Source organism: Camelus ferus, chromosome 14 (genome assembly GCF_009834535.1).
Source record: "Camelus ferus isolate YT-003-E chromosome 14, BCGSAC_Cfer_1.0, whole genome shotgun sequence".
Classification (NCBI taxonomy): Eukaryota; Metazoa; Chordata; class Mammalia; order Artiodactyla; family Camelidae; genus Camelus; species Camelus ferus.
In genome coordinates, this window is record NC_045709.1 from 6,590,708 (window position 1) to 6,613,925 (window position 23,218).

Genomic DNA, 23,218 nt, shown 5'->3' on the forward strand with positions numbered 1-23,218 from the left:
CACATTTTTATACTTGGGCCCTGGCACATAAATTTTTAAAGTTATGTTCCTAAGTGTAGACTTTGGTCACAGGGTTTAGGGTCAATTCTGGTTGATAATGCCAAACTGTTTTCCAGAGAAGTTACACCGGTCTGTAGTCCCATCAGTAGTGTATATGAGTTCTTTTTGTTTTGACTCCTCTCCAATGGTATTGTTCTTTTCTTTCTATTTTTTTAAGTTAACTGGTATCTTGGATGTGTAGTGTTACGTCTTTGTGGTTTGATCTGACATTTCCCTGATTTCTAGTAAAGTCAAGCCCCTTTCATGTATTTATTGTCCGCTTGCATTTTCTATTTTGTGAAATCCTTGTTCAGATCTCTTACCCATTTTTTATTGGGTTGACTTTTTCCTTTTGAGTTGTCATTCTTTATCTATTCTGGGTATAGCCCTTAGTTACATGTGTTACAAATGTCTTTTATTTTGTGATTTGCCTTTTCACTCTCTTAACGCTGTCTTTTGATAAATAGTGCAGTCCAATTTTAGTCTTTTTTTTTTTTAATGGTTGGTGCTTTTTATGTCCCATTTAAGAAATCTTCCAGCTTCCAAGATCATAAAGGTATTCTTATAACATTTTCCAGAAGATTTCGTTTTGTCTTTCACATTTAGATCTATAGTCTACCTGGAATTGGTTTTTCTGTATGATGTGACAGGCGTCAAATTTTATTTTGCCTCCCCATGATAGGAATATCACATACTTCTTAAAAAGATCATTTTTTCCTCTCTGTTAGTGCCGTCTTTGCCATAAATATCTACTGAAGCACAGGTCTGTTTTTGGCTATCTGTTCCATTAGTTGATTCATGTATTCTTGTGCAATACCACACTGTCTTTCTTACTTTGGCTTAATAATAAGTCATGGTATCCAGGACATCAAGCCATCCCACCTTGTTGTTCTTCAGGAGTGTCTTGGTTATTCTTAGCCCCTTTCCATTTCTATATAAAGCAAAATCAGCTTGAAATTTTCCACAGAACATTTGATTGGATTTTTTCCCCAGGGTAGGGGGTGTTAACTGTATTGAATCTATATAACTGCTTAGAAAAAATTAACATTTTTTATTGACTCTTGCAATACAGGAACATTTGTGAATTCTTACTTTAATTTTTCTCAATGTTGATAGTTTTCTCTGTAGGTTTCTTGTATATTTTATTATAATTCGTAGATATTTGGCATTTTTTGACATTACTGTATGAAGTATCTCTTTAAAAAGATTATCATCTCTTTGTTACTGGCATATTTAATTTTAATATTGACCTTATATCCAACAACTTTTCCAAACTGCCTTTATTCATTTTACTAGCTTATCTGTAAATTTAAAAAAAATTTATAACTACATGATTATAAGATCTGTGACTATAACCACAGTTTTGTGTCTTTCTTTCCAGATTTTATACCTGTTATTTCTTTTTCTTGCTCTATTATAATAGTTGGGGTAGTGATAGGATCATCTCTGCTTAACATTTCACCTTTAAGTATGTTTGCTATAACTTACAGTTTGTTTTTGTGGGTTGTCCTCATCAGATTAAGGAAATTCCCTTTTCTTCCTGGTTAAGTGTGTCAGTGACTGGATGATGAATTTTATCAGATACCTTTTCTATTGCTATTGAGATGATTAAAAGCTTTATCTTATTACTGTGAAAAATTATGTTGATTTTTTATTGCTATTCAAACTTCTATTGGAGTAAGCCCCACTTAGCTTTGATTTATAATACTTTTAAATATTGCTAGATTCAGTTTGCTTACATTTATGTTCATGAGTAAAACTGGCCCATAATTTTCCTTTCTTCTAATATCTTTATTAGGTTTTGGTATTGAAGTTATACTGACCTCATAAATGAATTGGGGACTGACACCCCTCCCCCCCCCTTTTTTTTTTTCACCAGGAAGAGTTGATGTGAGACTGGGCTTATTTCTTCCTTAAGTATTTAGCAGAATTTGCTGATTAGTCTGAGTGGGCAAGTTTTTAATTATAGAATATTAAAGAGCTGTTTCCAAATCCTGTTTACTCTCACTCTGTAGGTATAATCTTTTGGGATTTTAATTTTTTATGATAAGGAACTTAGGCTTTCCATCTTGTGCTGACTCTGGACTTGAACTTCTGTCCCCCTGCACTTGGTTTGGGAATCTGTCTAAACAAAGGGTCTAGTGTTTCACCAGATTGGCTCACGACCTCAGGGATTCTTGTTTTCTCTTCCTTTGGAGCTTGGTGATTACTTATTATCTTGTAGTCTTTTTGACACTTACAAGGTTTTATTCAGCTTTCATAGTTGTTTTTAGTGGGAGATTTGATCTGAATAACAGCCTACGATTATAGGAAATAGGAACAAGTATAGTTAACTTACTTGAATTAACAGAAGAAAAAGAACAGAAGGAATTGCTAAATGTCAAATAAATGCTTCTTTTCCACAAGAAATATGAGTTCTGAAGAGCTCCTTCTGAAGTTGGGGAGTTGGGGTGTGGGTGTGAGGGGGAAGCAATTAAGGGATTGGAGTCATTTTGTTTAACTTTTTTAGCCCCAGGTTTCACTTTTTGACAATCTGTTGATTCTCAGTTATAAAAAATTAGGAAGTTATTTTCCTCAAAACACAATTTCTTCAGTTTTGTTGGTTGTATTTTTACTTTATTAAGGCTTTGTTAAGATTAATATTCTGTTCTGCAACTAAGTCTTTTGCTATTTAAACTTAGTATTAATTGTGTAAATAGTTTTGTACTTTTATCTAGTCTTTTGATCATACCATCTTATTCCTGAATTATTTTTATTTATTACATCATTATCTAGATTTCAACATTAGATTCCCCCCTTTTTTTCAAAAAGGGCTTAACAGGTGACTTTAACAAGGTATGCATAATTTTCTTTCAACTTCATTGTAGAATTTTAGTCTCCATTTTAAACCCATATTTTGTGTCTATTTTGGATATATAGTTATAATTTTATATATGTAGAAAATAGGTGATATACCATATATAAGATATAAATACCTTTTATTTCACAAAGAGTTCTAGGCAGTTAATGTTTATTTTTAAGCTGAATGTGCACTAAATGCTTTTGTGGAAGAATTGATTTACTTATTGAACCATACTTTCCTTTTCTCTTCTCTCCATACTTCCTGTCTTTATTTCCTTTGCTGTCCAAATCTAATTTTAATAAGTATATTTTGTCCTAATTATAATCTCTGATTGAATTTGGTCAGTATTGCTTATATCATGTACAAATGATTGGCCTTTTTTATTTTCTCTAATTTTATGTGTTTGTAGGGAAATGGATTGAACTGTTATTTCTGCGGGCTTATATAATTGAGGCCTGTTAATTACCTTAAAGTATTGCTTTAATAAATTTTTATTCAATAAAAATTAATTAATTTTTCATGTATATCTTGCCCTCCCCCAATAGTATAGTGACATACAGAAGGCATGACTTTTTCTTTAAAAGAGGTATATTTTTGTACTGGTAAATCGCCAGTCTCTTATGTGGTATTTGCTATGTATAGTCATCAAAAAAACAAAAGTGATATTCAGATAGCACGGCATCAGTTCTCTTCATACACCTCCCTCCTTTTTTGCTGGCTGCCTCAAAAAAGAAATGGTCACACATTTCACCTAGTGGCAGCTTGGGGTTTATTTGTTCATGGTAGTTTTAAGGAAAGTCATTGTTATTATTTCAAAATAATAAATCAGAGTAAAAAAGCTTGGCCCAGAGAGGTTTGGGGTGAATCTTTGAATGAATAGCTATAAGACTATTTTAAATGTTTCATTATGTATATAAACATTTCTTTTTGAACTTCTTTCTTTTTTGGGGGGTGGTGGTGGGAGGAAGTAATTAGGTTTATTTATTTATTTATTCTTAGAAGAGGTACTGGGGATTGAACCCAAGAGTTCATGCATGCTAAGCATGCACTCTACCACTTGAACTATACCCTCCCCCCTTTCTTTTTCTTTTTTTTTTTTTTTTTTTGCTTTTTTAATGGGGGTTTAATTTTAGATTTATTTATCTGTTTCTTTTTTTAAACAGAGGTACTGGGAATTGAACCCAAGACCCTGTGTATGCTAAGTATGCACTCTACCACTGAGCTGTACCCTCCCCACTTCTGATGTTCTTCAAAACAGTTTTCCAGTGAGCTAATAAGCATCTTACCTCTGAGTCACATTTGCATTATGAAGTTGTTTGAAGAAAACTATTTTTCATAGATGGAGGAAAAAAATCAGTTTTCTACTTTTCAAAGCTAGAAGAATTTAGGTTGGCAGAATATATATGTGGTAGTAATTGAGAATGGGTTCTAGAACCTGACTGCTGAATTAAAACCCTCTTCAGTCTCTCATTAGGAGCTCTGAGACTTTTGTCACACTTCTTTGCCGAACTTCAGTTCTCCATTTGTAATTTAGATGTAGCAGTAACAAAATGTTTTTAGCAAAGTGCCTGACGTGAGTTAATGCTCAGTAAACATTTTTATCATTTTATTCATCTTCTTTTTGCTTTTATTTTTATATTATTATTATTATACACATATAATATGAGCCCATAATTGTGCAGGCTAGGATTTTGAGCAGAGATGAGCAATAGCCTTAAAAGTACAAGGGTCTTAGGCTACAAAGGCAGTTTTTAAAATGTCCAGTATAAACATGTTTTTAAAATATGGGTCTAAGAAAACTAATTGCTTTGGCCTATATCAGCTTACAGTAAAATTTAAAGGAAGTCTGTTAATAATGTGAAGCCAAACAGAAGATATTATTAACAACTTTAGTTTGGTGTGTGTTCCATTCAAAAAGATTGACCAACCACTGACGTTCGTCCTATCCATCTCTATTTGATTTTATAAGAAATTGGTAGGAACTGGGGTGGCAGGCATCTTCCTTAAGTGTTTCTGAATAAGAACATTTCTCTATTTGTCCTCATCTGTTTATTTATTTAATACACTGTAAGTGACTAGAAGCTGAAAGATGCCTGAGTTCCAAAGCCACATTTTGGGGCTTTTTAACTGTGTTGGTCTTAGTTGACATCCTTCATTTATTAGTTTACTAGTTTTCAAAATACTTTTTTCCCCCAATAAACTCTTTTATACTGTGTTCTTGTGTTTGTCTTCTAATGATTTATAAATAATTTGCCTCCCAGGTGGCTGTGTAAAATAAGATACTAAACAACAATAACTTTATAGTTTATCTTTTAAAGCTGTGCAGTGCAAAAACAATTAGTATATATTTAGAAGTAAATATAAAATAAATATTAATATGTGATTGAGTGCATGGTACCTCTTAAGGGACCATCAAATTTGGATTGTATAACCAGAAAAATTGACCTATTATTGTCTTTTGGGTCACTTTATTTTAAAAAGTATGTGAGCTTTAGCATCTGTGCTCCAGTATTTTAACTTCATCGTAAAAAAGCTAGCAGTAGCTTTTCTTGATCCTTCTGTTAACATGTTCTTGGGGAAAATGTCTAATTATTTGCGTAGTTTACCACAAACATTAATTTGGAAAATTGAAGATAATATTAGCTACTTAGGGAACAAATGGCCGCCCTGCTGGTTAAAGCCTCGGGCCCCTCTCTGTGTCTGGAGGTAGGCCTTCTGTAACTCTTCATTCATCCCTTACTGTTTCTAAGAAACTGGCCATATCTGTCTCCTAGCTTCCACAGGTTCAGTTTTTCAGACTGTGCTTCTCTTTCCCAGTTTTCTTACTTCACTGCCTCCCCGAAGACTCTAAAACAGACCATACAAGATGCTTTTTCATCCTTAGTATTTTAATTGCTCAATCATGCAGGGAAACAGGAGGGTTATGCTCTTCTCCATCCACCCTCATACTCCCCTTCCGCTCTCAGAGCAAGGGAGGGGGTGGTAGTACAAAAGTTGACTATATCTCAGAAATCTGTAAAGTTGTTTCTTTGCTTTCTTCATATATAAACACCCTTTCCCCTTCCCCGTATTTGCATAAAGATATTCTACTTTTTCTTAGATGTTTCCATGGAAGAATTTTTAGTTCAGTTTTAGATATTAGTTTGGGGTTATTCCTAGGTAGCTTTTCTGGATTTAATCCAGTAATGATTCTGTACCTGAATGAGGAAAATCTTTCTGGCTTACAGACGTTTCTCTCCTGGTTAGACTTACTCTCTGACCTACTGTTACCCCTTTTCCTTTCTGTGGTTGTGGCCCCACTTTTCTCATCAATGGATTCTCCTCTATTCTGTTGGGGTTTTTTTTTGGGCGGCAAACTCACCAGACTAACTAGATTCCCTTTTGGTTAACTTTGGCGTCTTTCAGTATTTTAAGCCAGGTTTTGGCCTAGTCTAATGAGTGGAGATACAGCCTTCCTTTAACATGGTCTTGCTCATTTTCAAGGCTCGTGCCTTTTCCAGGTTTCTTAGTGAGTTCCTGGTGTCTGGTCTGAAAGTGGTATTATGCAGTGGTTAAAGAGCTTGGCGCTTTAGGGGTTGCTTGCTAGCTGTGTGCCTGCCGCAAGTTGCTTAACTCTATAGGTCTCTTCTCATCTGTAAAACCGGGCTGTAATACTGCCCACCTCTATCTGTTAGGGTCAAGAGACATCCTAAAATATCAGTGACTTAAATGCATTTTTCTTCTTTGTAATGGAAGGTTCTGAAGTAGGAAGTCCAGGTCTGGTATGGCAGTTCCATGGTTGTCAGCAACCGTCTGCCATCATTAGTTTGTGGCTTCCATTCTCGGGGTGATCCAAAATGTCTGCTGTGGTTATAACCATCATATCTACAGTCCAGGCAGCAAAACGAAGGCAGTAGGGCAAGGCAGAAGGGCTTACCCAGCTCTGTAACCCTCCCACAGGACCATATCCAAAAGTCACACCCTGCAAGTTTTGCTTATATTCCATTGATCATTACAGCCACAGAACATTGGGAAATACAGGTTTTTATCTGGGTACAGTTGCCACCTCAGTAGAATTAGGGTTCAGTTACTAACAGGGGGAAGAATACGTGTTGGGGAAGTAACTAGCAATTGTGCACCTAGCTATAAAGGAGTTAATGCATATAAAATACTAAGTACTGACTGATACGTCGTAACACCCCAGTGAATGCCAGACATTTTTATGATCTTTGCTAAAAGGTCAGATTACTATCATGTCCCACTTTTTCTTACATCTTTCCACCCATTTCATATACTTTTCCAGGGTAGTGATCTTTTATAATGATACCTGAAACTTACAGAAACAACTGTAGTGAAACTTACAGAAACAAGCAGAGATGATTTCTTTGAAGGGAAGAGGAAGGTAAGTAGTAGTTGTTCCCTTGGAGGAAAACCATTAGTTTCTGTAGAAGAGGTTTCATCTTTTTTGCTTCATTTGCAATTCTTAACATTGGTAGAGTTGATATGATTTTTTTTACTTTGATTTTTAAATCCTCAACTGCTATTCCTTCCTACCACCTTAAACCAAAAAGACCACTTTTTGGTACATATTCTTTTTTTTTTAATAAAGGGAATCAATTCTACTTAAAAATGTTTTTATTACATCCTTTAGTTAAAAAGAAAGTCTTAGGATGATACATAATGAAAATTAGGAATGATTTTACTTAATGAAAAGCCTTGCTTCATTAAACACCTCTGTGTTAACTACCAAATTTTTATATCAGGCTTTGTTATTTTTCTATATATTCATCATTTAGTGAGTTTTGTAATACACAGTTTTTGTTCTATAATAGAAAAAGAGCTGAGCCTTCTTTTCTTGCCTTATATCCAAATAATCTAAATTTTGATAAGAAAAAAAAAGAGGGGAGGGATGTATAACTGGGAAGCAAAATGACTTTTTTAATAAAGCCTACCTCCAGTTTTCAAGGTAGCTGAATATTTATATATTGAATACCAATGTGTTACTTTCTGGCTGTATAGTAACAAGTAAACTTATATGTATCATAAATGCCTGTGGTTGCATTTTGTGGTTTTGTTGTTTTATATATCAGTTACCTATGAATCTTCTGTTTTAGAATCTTTTGTTCAGTGTTTCTGTCCAGTAATCATCAACCTTTATTATTTCTGCACACAGCTATATATAGTCTTTTTTCTTTTTGTAGTGGTTTCTTTAAAAATACACGTGGATAGAAAAAATATGCAAAAATCAAAGCAGTTTTTTTTTAGGATGTAGGGTCATGGATGTCTACAATCATACTTATTTTTAATGTTTTTTAAAAAATAAATATAAATAAAAATTCATCAAATGGTGTGGTACCTAAAGTAAATGGTAAATGGTATAATTAAACCACATTGTTATAAAAAGTTATCAAACTCAAGCAACCATTGAAATTAAAGTTAGTATCATTCAACAATTTTAAGAACCTTAAAAATTAGTTAATAAACCTCTTTTATAGCAAGGCAAAATCAGTAGAGTGGAATTAAGAAAAAAAATCAGTAGACTTGCTCAGTTTTACACTTTAATGATGTAGAAAAATATGTACTAAAGATCCTAGAGGGCCATAATCAGAATTACTTTTGAAAAGCCGAGCCTGTCTTCAAAAAGAAATTTGTAAAATTAACTAGATCTTTAAAAAAAAAAAAAAACTACTAAAATTTGCTTTTAAATGTAGCTGAATACTCTGGAATCCTGGGTTTGGAAAAACCTATTGTACTGTCAGGTTAACTGTGTTATATTTTATGCTAGGAAACAATTTTTTAAGACATAATAAAGAAGTATAATTGTCTAACTCTTTAATATCTAGTTCAATATTTTTCCTAAAATAAGTGATTTAAATAAATCTAGAGTTGCCATATTTTATGTACAAATGCTTAACATTGTACAGTTTTTGCATTATTGGAAAAATGTAATTAAATATGTCATTTGAATAGCTTATAAGATTTATATCAATGATTTTTGTTTGATAGAAACTCGAACTATTGTGTATCTTTGCAAAGAGAAGTAGGAATACAGTCACCTCTTTATAAGTTATGTTAGGCAAATTTAAAATTTCATCTTAGATATTTTCCTCTGCCCAGTACACCTTCCTTTATCGCCATCCCCTTGGTGTTTGTTCACAGAAGCAAATTAATTTTAATATTAGCTTAAGCAAAATATGATTAGGAAGACAAGTCTGCTACAGAAGTAGCCATTATATATTTCAAAGCTAAATACAAATAATTTCTAAGTTACATGCTGTTTTGGATAGTCCATATTACATCTCTGCTTTGCTCACAAGGATAATTATGGTTCACATGCCCTGATTTTAACCTTGACTGACATCACTGCAGTTTAAGGCATTTACTCTTAATCATAATTTATTAGATAGGGGTATATTTAAGAGTGTGATATTATATGTGTTACTGCTGACTAATTTTGAATTGCTGATGAAACAGCTACAGTGATTTATTTTGCTCTTGTAGAGTTAGTACACAAAGCTAGAAGGTAAAAGTCCCAAGAAACTCATCATATGTATTTTTAAACTAATACAATTGAAAACTGCATTTTCCTGTGGCAACTTAAAGTAGATTCTTGTGTCTTATAGTATTCATCACAGTATTAAGCATGGATTTATTCTCTGTTCTTTTCATGTCCAAGTTGAAAACCTGATTAATGTAAATGTGCATTTTTATGCTTGTTATTCATGGTTATGTCATGAAGGTACCTTTACACTGGATAAGATAATAACCAGTGCTTATGGGTTGGGAAGCCTGTGATGGGTGAGGCCTTTTACATGTAATTTAAGCCTTAAAAGTTCTCAACTAATCATAACTACTTCCATTTTATTGTGAGGATGTTGAAGTTCAAAGAAGTTAAGAATCTTGCTTATGGTCATGTAAGCAAGTTAGTGGAAGCTAACTGAATTTGAACCCAAGTCTGACTCCAGAGCCCATGTGTGTTTCACTAGGTCATATTCTTTTGTCATAATATGTCAGTTCTGTGGACTGTACAAGTCGTAAAAAGTAACCCCACTTTTCAGCGAACCTGACAGTGAAAATCTAGATTTGCCAATATACGAATTTGGGATATTCTTATTCTTGTGAGATGATTCATCTCATGTTATTTAAATGACACGACATGACATTTAAAGTATTATTTGCTTTCCCAAAATTCACTTTTTTACTCAACATTTTAAGAATACCTGCATCGTGAGATTTTATCAAGTGAGGCAAGTCTGTATTCTGGTATTCTTTATTTTGCATAGTACTTCATGAATACTTGTTGTGTGCCAGGTTCTAGGTGTTAGAGATGTAAGTGACCTGCAAAGGCAGACATGTCTCTTACTGGCTCTACCTGGTTCTTGCTGGCTCTGGAACTAATATACCTGGGCTTCAGATGTTGGTTCCACCTTCACCTCTTAATAACTATTATCTTAGCAGGTGCCTTAGCCCTCTAAGTCTCTTTCTTCATCTGTGAAAAGGGAAGAATAATAGCACCTTTCTTAGGGTCATTGTGGGGATTAATTGAGATAATATATTTCATAGCATGTAATGTATTTCGTAGCATGGTATCTGGTGTGTAGTAAAACAATAAATGTTACCTTTTATCATCTTAAAAATAGCACTTGAAGTATAAGTAATTTTCTTTAAAAAAAAAAATAACTGAACAAGCTTAATTGGTACCATCATCTTTTTTGTATTATTTGGAAAGTCTCTTGTTTCCTTTCATATGTTCTGCACACTGCTGTATACATTTTAGAAATATAATATACCATAAGCTATGTATTTATTTTTCATATTTTAAGGACAATGCTAGAATCACTGTGTGTGGTATAATTCCAAATACGTAAGTGTATGTGTTTGCCTCATGGCAGGTATAATAACCTATTTTCTTACTTACTTTTCTTCTGAAAAAGAAGGTATAGAGTCACTTTGTGATTTATCCTTTGGAACAGTATCATGAGGAAGGATTTGAGGAAGAAATTCTTCATTGACTTTACAAACAAAAATGTTATGACAACTTCACTCTGGCTTATAATTGGCATTTTGTATAATTTCTTGAGTTTTTGAATGGAAAGCATTTCTAAGTATTTTTTAAAATAGTAAAATTAAAAACTAGATATTTTCTACATACTTATAGTATTTAGGTACTTGAATATGTAAATATTCAAGTGTGAAGGTGAAGTGACTTTGAATTTAAAAAGGTACATTTATGAAAATTTACACAAGAGTAATCAATCTAGTCATATTTTCTTCTAGATTACTAAATTGTTCTCAGATACTATGATCTGTCAAGAGCTTGAGGATGAATTAAATGCATTCCAGATATGATTTTTAAGAGATTTACATTAAAATGAATGACAAATTTTTAATAATTTCCATCAGTAATAATTTTGTTATAGCAGTTAAAGTTTCTTTTTGTGAATTGATGCAAAAACCTTACTTATAATACGTCTAAGGAGATTTGTTCTGCCATATCTCCTGTGAAAAGATATGTCAAGGCTATTTTTATTATCTGTAATGACATCCTGTTAGAGAAAGTCTTGCTTTGACATTAAATCACTACCGTTTTTTGCATTACAAAGTTGAAATGCCAAGGAAAATTCAGCTCATAAGCTGGAGAGGTATATAAACAGTTCAGTTATAGTGGCTGGTAAAATGGATTTCACTTTTTTTTTTTTTCTGTTTTCATAGTTTCTTTAAATCCTAATTAAGCCATTTTTAAGTATATAAGAGATAATTTGATATTTTAATACAAATTTTTTTTCTTGTTACACAAAAAGAAGTTTGGATAATGTGGAGGTTTTTCTTTTTAATGTGGATTTTTAAAGGACTTTTTTGTACAAAAGGTTTTAAAATATTTCTTTTAGTATGTACAGACAACTTTTGTATTACCTTGGCTGTTACAACTGGAAGTCAGGTATAGTTCTGAGAATGAATATTAGCTTTACTGCTAATTTATCCTAAGTTTTTATGTAAAGCATAAAACAAACTTTGGGCATATATGCTAACTTAGTAACTTCAGTCAAGACTTTCAGGAATATTTTGTTGAAGTTTATTAAAATTAAGATTTAATTACCAGTTTAAATGGTTAACTTTACAGGAGTGAATTTAGAAGCCAAAGAAAATAAGTGGCATAGAAATAAATGATTTATCTGTTCTTTGGGAGGAAAACAGTGCACACACATTTAAACCTAGGTTTCTAGATTATTGAGACAGCTATGTATAAAACTTAATTTTTTAAAATAACTTCTTGTTTAGCACGAAGTAAATTAACACAACTCACTGAGTCTGAGATTATGATCAGAAGAGGTACAAAAAAGAATTGATAAAGTTCTTTCATAATAATAATGTTTAGTAATGCTCATTTAATATTTTTGAGCTTGAAAAATGAATATTTAGGGTGATTCTGAAAATTAACTCCTTTATTATTCTAATACCACGTCCTCTGTTGAGCCTAAGTTATCCATGCTGTGTTAAAGCTCATCCTGCAAAGAAATGAATTTGCTGGGTTTTGTCACTTGCAAGTCCAGCTGGGGTTGCTGTAGCCTGTCAGTTGACCATGTCAAAGCATAATATTGTATGAAATCATCAAGAGGTACTATTTGTTTGAAAAGTGACACACGTAACTTTTTATTATAATTAATACAAGCAAGGAAGTTAGTAGTGCTTTTATTTTTTTATTGTCATCAAGCAGTTTTCTAGGAATTTTCAGCAGTGTATCAATTCAGCTGTAATTCTAGTATGAAATACAGGAACTAGAAATAAGCTTTTAGGTGCCTACTATTAAAAATTAAATCCATAGCTTTAATACCTTCTTACAGTCTCATTTAGTTTCACCACAGCTCTGTGTTAGTAGATCTGTACGTCTATCTTGCTCTCAATGGTTAATTTTGCCAGTTCAATTTCTTTGTAGGTTTTTGCCATAAGGAGAAAGGATTTTAAATCTTACAGTCCTTTAAAACATTTCATTACCATTTACTTAAAAGAACGATAGGTAATGTACATGCTTATTCATTTTGCAAGTACCCAAGACATTCTGATTGAAAGACAGCTTAAGGAAAAATAAACAAATGGCAAAAGCATTCAGTCTTTATTTACAATATATAGAAGATCACTGTTTTCACTTTAAGTGTTTGAGTCTGATCAGCAGGAACACCCTAGAGAAGGACATCTTTAGCGATAGAATTTACATACCGTTAGCTCACAGTAATTGATTAGCAGCAGGGCTCTGAGTACAGAGCTGGCCGGGCACGTTATTTGGGATGCCTTTGATGCTGTGGTTTTCCGAAGCTTGCTGGCTGCATGCTTGTTGTCTTTGTTCGTGGCACAGGTAATTACTTGATAAAATGAAGTGCATCGCTGTGAACAATTGACCCTTTGGAACAATCCAGGCTGGTCAGCAGTCTGAAACCACACTTTAAGGCCATCATTATGGCCTCAAACTTAAGAGTTTCCAAGGTACAGACAAAGGTGTTGTCTTCCTTCAGTACAAGTCGAGTGCCATTTTCAGACTTTATGAAGTATTTAAATTGAATGATATTTGACGATACTGAAAACTCCTCTGGAAATCCATCCAGCCTGCTTTTGGACACCAGAACAATGCGAGACTTTATTTTTGATATGAAATCAGGAGCATTACAGAAGATTCTCAGTCCTTGTGAGCGATCATGGTTATCTGTTATTTCCAAGAAAGTAGTTTCCCTGGGTGTTAGCTGTTCTTTTTCCCACCTGGATTTCACTTCATCCGCCAGTCCCTTGAGCTGAAAGAATTCTGCTTCTTGTGCAAGAAGTTGATTTTCTCGAAACCCTTCAGGCAGTAGAAGTTCTCCATTTCGTAGGAAGTTTAGAACATGCCTGAAGAGGAGCCCATCCCTGTCTATGAAATAATGACCATCGGCATCAAATGGACAGAGGATTTTTCCATTTACTATACCTTCAAGGAATGTGTCTGGGTACTTGGTCAGTGTTTGTTTTTGAGTAATGTATAAGTATCCACCAACGTTGAGGGTCATCAGGGTGGATTTGCAGTTCTTGCCCTGGTCAGCATCTTCCAGGCTGTTGTGTTTCCCTTCATACTCCTTTTCTTTTTCTCTTCGGTTTATTTTACGTTCCATTTTTGCAAATGCTATTTCAGCTTGTTCTTCTTGGCTTTGAGATTTTTAAAAAAGAAACACTACCACACACACACGCCTTTATTCAGCCCCAGCCTGGTGATGGAATGGAAACGCTGGCAGCATCGCCTGCGCTGTCAGCTCGGTTTTGCAGTAGGTGGCGTCTCAGCTATGTATGCAGGAGCTTTCTGGAGTAAGACGGAAAAAAGATAATTTGCATTTAACTGTATCAGGGAAGGAACTTGTTGTGAAAAGGTTTTCATGCATATTCTTTGAAGTAATAAAAGTTACTCAGTAAATTGAATTTCCTTTTAGCAGTTAAGCAGTTACAAATATTTAATTCTCCAGCTAAGTGTGAATTTTTATGTACTTCTAAATGTCTTGTAAGTTATTAATCAGGCAGGCTTAATATTTTATAATGCTGTCTTCTTTTGGAGATTAATGTATGTTGAATTAGTACCTTTTTTTAAGTAAATCATAAATAGGAAACCTAAAGAGAAAGGAACCTTGGTGTATAGAATTTTCTTTTCTATAGAAAGTCACACATTTCACAGTGGTGTAGTCATTATGGAGACACAAGTGAGAATATTTGAACCTGTTATTTGTGACATCGCACTTAAATTTAATTGGATTTGCATATAATTCTGATTTGGGAGTCTTTAGCAAGTGAGAAGAAATTTTCTGACTGTCCTTTAACAAAAGGTTGTTATTTTGGTTTTTTACCCTAAAGGTGAAAAATTAAGTATACAGGCTTTGCAGTATTTTTTTCCCTCCTCTTTGGTTAAGATTTCCTACGGAAAATTCATAGGCTTGTTTTCACCCGAAATCTGCTTCACTGCTGAACAAAGACCCAGACTGCTGTGGAAAGTACTAAAACTGTGTGTTTGTGTGCTTGCTCCTGCAGGAAGATAACAGACAGATTCAAAATACCTCCTATAAAATAGTGTCATGGGCCAAGTTAGTTGGGTTTTTTTTGTTGCTGCTTTTTAGTATTCTCAAAGAGGGAAAGAAAAGACCAAAGCCTAGCTTTTTTTTTTTAAGCTGAAACAATGTGAGTGTGATGTTTCTCTCTCCTTTTTTTTTTCCCTCCTTCCCCTGTGACTTGCCTTCCAAAGCATTTTAGGGAATCTGAGTTTTCATTTGTAGAATTTAAAGGCCCAGTGGTAAGAAATGTGAACATTGTTCCCATTACACTATTATTTGACTGACCTATCTGCTAAATTATTCTGAGGAACTATATGGTTCTCAGAAGTAGACTTCAGATTTTGTTAAATTGATTTATATATTTTTTATTACATTAAAGGTATTTAAAATTTTTTCAACTTTGTGTTGTTAGAAATATTGGTGTAGATTCTTCTAAAAATGCTTGCCTTCTGTTTTCTTTAAACGTTAGATTTTCTTTGGATAGAGAAATTTTTATTTTTAATTATAGCACACTTTGAATTTAATGTTTATGTAGCATTGAGTTTAACAAAAGTCCATTGAAATTAAACTAGAAGTCTAAGGCATAACATTTTTAAGGCTGAGTTTTTTGCTTAGAGACTATGAAATTGAACCAAAGTTAAAATTTTACCAGAGGTAGGATTGCATTCTAGAAGAGTTTTTAGTGTTTTATCTAGAACTTTACAGCTTGTTAATAGTAAGCCGACACTTAGACTAAAGCTTCCCCTCAGTACTGCATCATTTAAGAAGAATTTGCTCTTATAGTCTAACAATTTCATGTGTTGATCCTGTGTTTTTGGAATCAAGCCTTATCTATGGATGACTTCTTCTGAATTACTGAATAGAGTTTTTGAGGCGTGCAGTTTTGGAAAGGTATTCATGGAATTCTTATGTTAATAGTCCATGCACATGAGCTAGCATTATGTAGTAGCAAAGCCAACAACAGCATACCAATTCATAGGTATAGGCTCTGTTAATGAGTTTTACATGACATCAGAATCAATAAAGCATAGCTGTAATATGGAGGCTATGCTAGAATTTTCTTTCATGTTTAAATAAAATGGTGTAGTTGAAGTCTATATAATGTTTGGTCTGCTTCCTTAGACCCTGTTTGGCCCATTTATAGATGGCTTCATGGGGAAGCGGTAAAGCTAGAGCTGCTGGAGGATGGGCTTCTGTGGGAGGGGGGGGCAGGACTACAGGAAGTTGGACCACTGACCTCTTCAGCCATCACCCCAGGACCACCTTACACTTGCTAACTTGTTCACTTCTGCTTTCTGGTTTTTAAAACTACTGATGTGTGTTCTTTGTTTCTGCTGACTTGCCTTGACAGACTCTGAACCACCCCATCAGGTGCATCTAACCCTTGACTGCATTGTCTCACTCGAGACTTCACTGTGGTATCCTTGGCTTCTGCAAACCTGACATGTATGTTTCATTTGCCACCTGTGGCCTGGCATCAATAGTGTAACAGAAGCCTTGTCTTAGTGCCTGCCTGGAGCTGATGAGAATCCATAGGACTTTTGTTTTATGTCCTCTTGCTTCCAGCTTGCAGTCTTAAGAAAGAAAAACGGTATCCAGTAGGCCCCACTTTCTCCCTGTTACTGCACTCCATCCCCGTTAAAGCAAGATGATTGCAGTTTACAGAGATCTCAGGGCTTTGTTGATCATCGCTGCTGTTGTGGTACCCATGCCCCTTAGGAGAAAGCCAGGTTGTCATCTTTTTAGCCAATTCTGAGCTTATATTTACCTGCTTTAGGGGCTGGAGGGTAAGAAGCGTAGTGTCAGTCAAGTCTACACAACCCTAAAACTGTACAAATGGTGCTTCAATAACTGTGCCAAGGCAAACACCCATGGTATGTGACTACATTTCTCTGCCTCACTGCAGATACAAACTGGAATTAATCAGTTCAATGGTTTCAGCAAGAGGGCTTAACCTACACATCAAAGATTAGCTCAGATCCACTTGACCACTAGACTTGAAGATTTCATCTGCTTTGCAGGCAGAAATATTTTTTGAAAAAAAATGGTCTGTCATAGACACCTGTTATCACATATATAAAAGAGCCCTTTAGCCAACTTTGAAGACATTTATTTTTTCATTTGTATATGTGTGTATGTATCTATGTTTCTTACTTTTTTCATTCAACTCTGCTTTTTGCATTAGTTCATGCTGCTGTATATCTGTTCCATTTCTTCTGGATGGTGCATAGTATTTCACACTTAAGCACCCAATAAATGTTGGTTTTGATTCCCTAGTGAAGAACACCCAGACTGCTTCAATTCCTTGCTGTGATGAACAGTTTCATGTCCTCTTATAGGTGTTTGTGAAAGTTTGTGCAGTACATACCCAGGGGAAGGCCTGCTAACCACGCTCAGTTTTACTTAGAACTGCCAGATGACTCTCGAGATCAGCGCTATCTATGCACTCTCCCACCTGCAGTACCTGTGGGCTCCTGTTTTCTCACAGCTTTTCCAACACTTGGTGTTATCTGGCTTTCTTTTTCTGTTTTGCTCTATTTTTTAAATTTCACTTGTAAGTGATCTCATACAGTATTTTGTCTTTTTCTGACTTATTTCACTTAGCATAATACCCTCAAAGTCCATCCATGTTGTTGCAAATGGCAAAATTTTCATTATTTTTTATGGCTGAGTAGCATTCCATTGTGTGTGTGTGTGTGTGTATATATATATATATACATATATATAAAATATATATTTTACATTTCTTTATCCATTTATCTGTTGATGGACACTTAGGTTGCTTCCATATCTTGGGAGTTGTAATAATGGTGCTATGAACATTGAGGGGCATGTATCTTTTCAAGTTAGTGTTTTCATTTTTTTCAGATGTATACCCGGGAGCAGAGTTGCTGAGTCATACAGGTAGCTCTATTTTTAATTTTTGAGAAACCTCCATACTGTTTTCCACAGTGGCTGCACCAGTTTACAGTCCCATCAACAGTGTGCAAGGGGAGGGCTCCCTTTTCTCCACATCCTGGCCAACATTTGTTATTTATGTTCTTGTTGATGATAGCCAACTTTGAGGATTTAAACAATGCCATTGTCGGGTTCTTGATATGAGTGTATTCATTGGTTAGACCCAATGCCTAATCAAATTTTAGCAAAACCTTTCCACTTTATGGTGATGTTTATCTTCCACTAGTATTAGGCAGAACTTGTTCCAGGCCAGTGGGAATTCGCATCTTATCTTTCAACTCTTGACGGGAAATGAGGTCATTGTCATCACCGTGATTGACACAGGACATCATCATAATATACGCTTGCTCCATTTATATGCCAGAGGTATTCCCCTGCCGCGGAAAGAAGTGGAACTTTACCAAGAAAGTATCTCTCTTGGTTGGAAGATACAAGACTTGATAATACCCCTAGACTCAACAGATAACTCCTCTATGAAATTTCCTTTTCAAGAAAGGGAGTGGTCTCAGAACACTCGGCTTCTATTTCCACATTCTCCACCTCTACCAAATCTTTTTGGTTATTTTCACCTGTATGCATGTATGCCTGTTTTTTTTAAAAAGATTACTTCCCATTACCTTAGGAAGAAAGTAAAACCAACTACAGAAGAGCAACAGCTGTCAATTTTTACTTAAACCTGGCACTATGTCTCTGCCCTGGATTTTTTTTAAGCTTCCTGATCTGTGTCTGTCTTCTTCACTTGAATTTGATGCCCATCTACTTGATTTCTATGATATCTTTATCTGCTCATTTTTCAAAATCTGACTGACCTTTGACCATCTGACTTTCATGTCTTCTGATTGCTTTTTGCCTTGACCTTCTGCCTTTCACAAGCTGAGCTTCTCTTTTTTAATGTGTGGCTTTCTTTTGCTTCATAGCCTCCTGTTAATGCATTGAATGTGAGAAACATTCATTTTGATATTCAGCTGTAATCATGTTACTCTAGACTTTTTTGTGTTGAAAAATAAAAATAAATTATACAATGTGATGTATTAACATATTTTAAGAATCAGGGATTTTTCTGTGTTAATCTAATTCTATTTGAATGTCAAAACTTTAGTTTCATTTTGAAATATAAAATTTTTCTTCGTGAGATGTTGTCTAGCACTGGGATTGCATCAACTCAAGTTCTGCCTCACCTGCCTTATGGAGTTGGTTGACCACGTATCTCACCAACTATGCAGCGTGCTTAAATCCTCCTGGGATTCATTGGCTATAGGTTCTGGCAGTAAGAAGATGTGGATGTGTAATTCCAGTCAGATGAATAAGCTTGTAAATGTTTTGCAGTGTTGAACTAAGTCTTCAAAGAAGCCCAGGAAACATTGCTACATTGGCAAAGTTTTAAGCCTCACTTTGGGAGTGTAGAAATGATTAAAGCAGTTTGTATCAAAAGGAGCACAAATAAAAATGGCAGAGATGAAATGAGAAGTTCTGGCAAAATTCCATTCCATATTTCTTTGATTTTCATTACAGAGGTAATCTTGAAAACAATTTACATATCACATTAATTCATATTTTTTTAAAGAAATTTTATTTATTTGTTTATTTTAAACATTTTTTATTGAGTTATAGTCATTTTACAATGTTGTGTCAAATATTAATTCATATTTTAAATGTACTTTGGGACCTATGTTTTATAATTCCATAAGCAGAAATCATTTGAGTTTTTAAAAATGAGTTTGCTCTTTTTTTTTTTTTTTCCCGAAGTGCAAGCTATGCATTATTATTCACTGGAAAATTTTATTGTAACCAGATGAGCAAAGCACTTCTATGAGCCATCAAATGAACACCGAAATTATATTATTATATAGAACTCATTTTTATAGTGCTATTTGGCAAAATGGAATTTTGCCTTTTCAGAAGATTTTTTTTTGATGGAAGGAGATGTTTTAAGTTAATAACCATTGTCTACAATCTCAAAATGAGAGACATGACTTTGAAAATTTGTAAAGTTAATATTATTATTAACATTAAATCAGTGACCAAAAGGGTTTCTGCTCCCAAATGGTGTCCCCTACCACTGTTCCTCCTGTTACCTTCTCTTTAGATCCTTTTGTGTCTTTGGTGATGAGATGGTGTGAAGGAGAGGGAGGAGGGGCCTGAACTAGCAGGACAGGATAAGGATGGTTCATAGGAGAGAGAGTAGAGTGATTGTAAATCAGGGGTGGAAAACTCTGTCTTATTGTACACTTTTTCACATTTAACATTTCTGAAATCAGAGTATGTCTTCAAATCATTGGCTTGTAAAAGTTTCATGGTGGTATTTTGTTTTCCTTGGTGGCACATAAAATAATGGCGAATATTACAGTTGATGGTATCTTAGATTTAATGGAATATTTGAGTAGTTCTGTAAGCTGTTGCCTCCGTACCACCAGAAAATAAAATTAACAGAGATGCAGGCAAGAGGAAAAAGGGGGAGGAGGAGGAGGGAAATATCAGAATGGCAGTCTCAACGCTGGCTGCTGCAAATTAGAATTATCTAGCGAGGTTGTAAAAAAAATACCTGTTGCCCACATAGTACAAATAAAGAATCTCTGGGAGTGGGCTCAATAGTTCTTAAAAAGCTCCCCAGGTGATACTTATGATCAAGCAGAGATGAAGAATGTTCAGGAAATTGATGAGCTCAGGAAGGGGGAACTTTCCTCAAAGGAGTTCTTAATGATGGGGGCATAATTTCTACTCTAGTTGTGAGGATCACTTACTATGAAAGTATCTTGAAAATTGTAAAGAACTAAACTAATTTGTGGTATTACTACTATTACTCAACATGGCGAAGAGAATAAGAGTTATTAAGGATAAAATTAATGAAACTAGAATCATATTCAGTTAATTTAAAAATGTGTCACCAGATTGTCTATAAGTATTTCATTAATATTGTATTCCTCAAGTATATTTGCAGGCTAGTTTCTAAGTGCAGGGGTCTGCGTTTTCTTTCTTGGTACCCCTCATCTCATCTAGCACAGTTTTTGGCACTATTTAATTGTAATATAACACTGTAGTAAAAGTTTTTTCTCTGGGAGACTTAGTCTTTCCTGGAAAGATTTGTTTTTCTATCTTTAAATATTTATCTATAAATCTGTTAAATATCATGTTTGCTATTGTTTTTGAATTCTCTCGAATTTCAAGTGCAACAGCCAAAGTTGGATAGCACCCTTTGATGAAGGTATAACTAAAACAAACTATTACGGTAGTATGATTTTCCTGACCCTTTTCATTTATTATTACAGCACAGCATTACTTCATGTTCTTTATAAAACTGTATTTTATTTCTGGGTTTTATTCAATCTCTTATTCTTGAAAGCAACTTTGAGGCTAGGGATTATGTCTGTTTATACAACATTACAACATCATGCCCACATCTAGATTTGAGAATTTATGTTGATGAGTATATATATAGTATAACAAGCAAAAAGGGGACTGTAATGTGAAGTATAGAATGATAACTTGTGAACTCCTTTTGTAAATATTAAAACTTACAGATGTTGGTTTTTAAAATTCGTTCACTAAGTTATTTCTTTGATCAAAAACTTGTTATGGCTTCTGTAGACTCATAGAACATTCTAAACTCCTTTGCACATTTAAGGCCTCCCTCTTTGATTTTGAACCTAAGTAACCACTCTTCTTTCTACCCCTGGGCAACCAGTCTTCTCATTTACAGAGAATCTTTGAGGAGAACTGCAGCATCCCTTGTATGGGAATGTACATAAACCTTCTTTGTCCCAGTCCATAGGGGAAGAGTTGAAGAGCAGAACCATGAGTGAGGAAACTGAGGTCTTTTCTAATCCTAAGTCCAGTCTTCAAGTTACTATTTTTTAGTCCTCAAACTATGGTTTCAGTATTTGGTTTAAAACTAGGAATTCCCAGCATATTAGGCATATTTATAATTTGAATATCATTGTAAGAAAACATATTACATAAATAGATAATTCAAGGTAATACTTATATGGCTGCTGCTCATTTTGTTAGCTTTTGAGGTAAATAATCAAATGCTAACTCTGTAGGTTTACTGAAGTCTGAGCACGCTCTTTTATTCCTAAAATTTCTGAATAGTAAATAGAGATCAGAACATCGGTTCACCAATTTGAATACAGTAAGGAACACTTTCTTAATAATATAGGGATTGCAGCTTTGCCCAACTGGTTTATTAAGATGCCAGGTAGCTTGTGTTAATAGGCCTTACCCTGTGAACCACAGGCAAAGGCTTGTAAGAAAAGATTTTAAATGAAAACAATTGGAGACTAGTAGGAATATTGAAAATGATTTACCTTTTAAATGCTCATTCTCTGTGGAATATTACTTCTTTAGTCCTTTTGCGGAAAGGATAGACACAGGTGTGATGTAAGTCAGAATCAGGAAAATAGCTTCAAAGTCTCAAGGATCAATCCGGAATCTTGGTTCTAACCTTGTCTGTGTTTTAAGTTGAGTTGGAAGTGCTCTTTAAGGCCTCCATGTTGAACTGGATCCAGAGTGGTCTTGTGGAAATGAATGCCTGTCACTTCCTGATGCCTAGCATCCTCGTAACATACCTGCTCTCATTACTTACATGCCAGTGCTAATAGGCACACTTCCTGCTTGCTTATTACTTTAACTTGTTCAAACTAGCCATGCCCTTAACTTTGTAAAAAGTGCCAGTCAGTTGTTTCTCTTGGGTTCTTCAACATTGCATGTGTCTCAAATTGAGATAAAGAGTAGGAAGGTCCAGCTTAGATCAGAAGTTTGTATGTTTTCAAGTCTTGAGCAGCTTTTCAACATTTTCTTATTATTGTTCAGAGACAGTTTTCTTTAATTTCTACTCAAAGAAAATGTGATTATAGCTAGGTCTTTTAGAAAGTGTTAGAGCCAACAAAATAAATACTAATGAAGTAACAAAACATCCCCAATTGGAAGGGAAGGGCAGTTTTGTTTATTTTAGTGAGAGAACTGAAGGAGATTCCAGAGATCTTGTGGCTTCATTGTACATATGGATGCTGAGGCCCAGAGATGTGAAGTAACTTCTCAAAAGTCACACCGCTATTTAGTGGCAGAATCAGAACTAGGACACTTCCATTCTAGTTATAGGATGCCCTTTGTGTACACACCCTTTAAAACTCTCCATTTTTTTCTGAAACTAAGTGGCAGGATATAGATCAATAAACTACTGTCACCAAAGATGTGTGTTCATACTTATGAAGGTTCTTTGGGTTACAAGTAGCATAAACCATTAAGTAAACCAGTCTAGCCAAAAAAGCAGAGGAGGTGAGAAAATATAGAAAGGATCTGGGAATATTTCCCAGAATCTAAAGAAGAGTTGAACAAATGGCCAAGC

The 23,218-nt window shown here is 34.5% G+C and overlaps 2 protein-coding genes across 2 annotated transcripts in view; one reads left to right on the forward strand and one right to left on the reverse strand.

The window, feature by feature from the left end:
• GTF2F2 (general transcription factor IIF subunit 2) overlaps positions 1 to 23,218 on the forward strand; it is a 121,376-nt gene that overhangs the window by 40,186 nt on the left and 57,972 nt on the right. The gene's annotated exons all lie outside the window — the stretch shown is intronic.
• On the reverse strand, positions 12,543 to 22,507 carry KCTD4 (potassium channel tetramerization domain containing 4). The gene is made up of 2 exons (XM_006176251.3): positions 22,179 to 22,507; positions 12,543 to 14,180 (listed from the first exon to the last, which is right to left on the reverse strand). The coding sequence occupies exon 2, from the start codon at positions 13,993 to 13,995 to the stop codon at positions 13,216 to 13,218; it is 780 nt and encodes a 259-aa protein (XP_006176313.1). The 5' UTR covers positions 13,996 to 14,180; positions 22,179 to 22,507; the 3' UTR covers positions 12,543 to 13,215.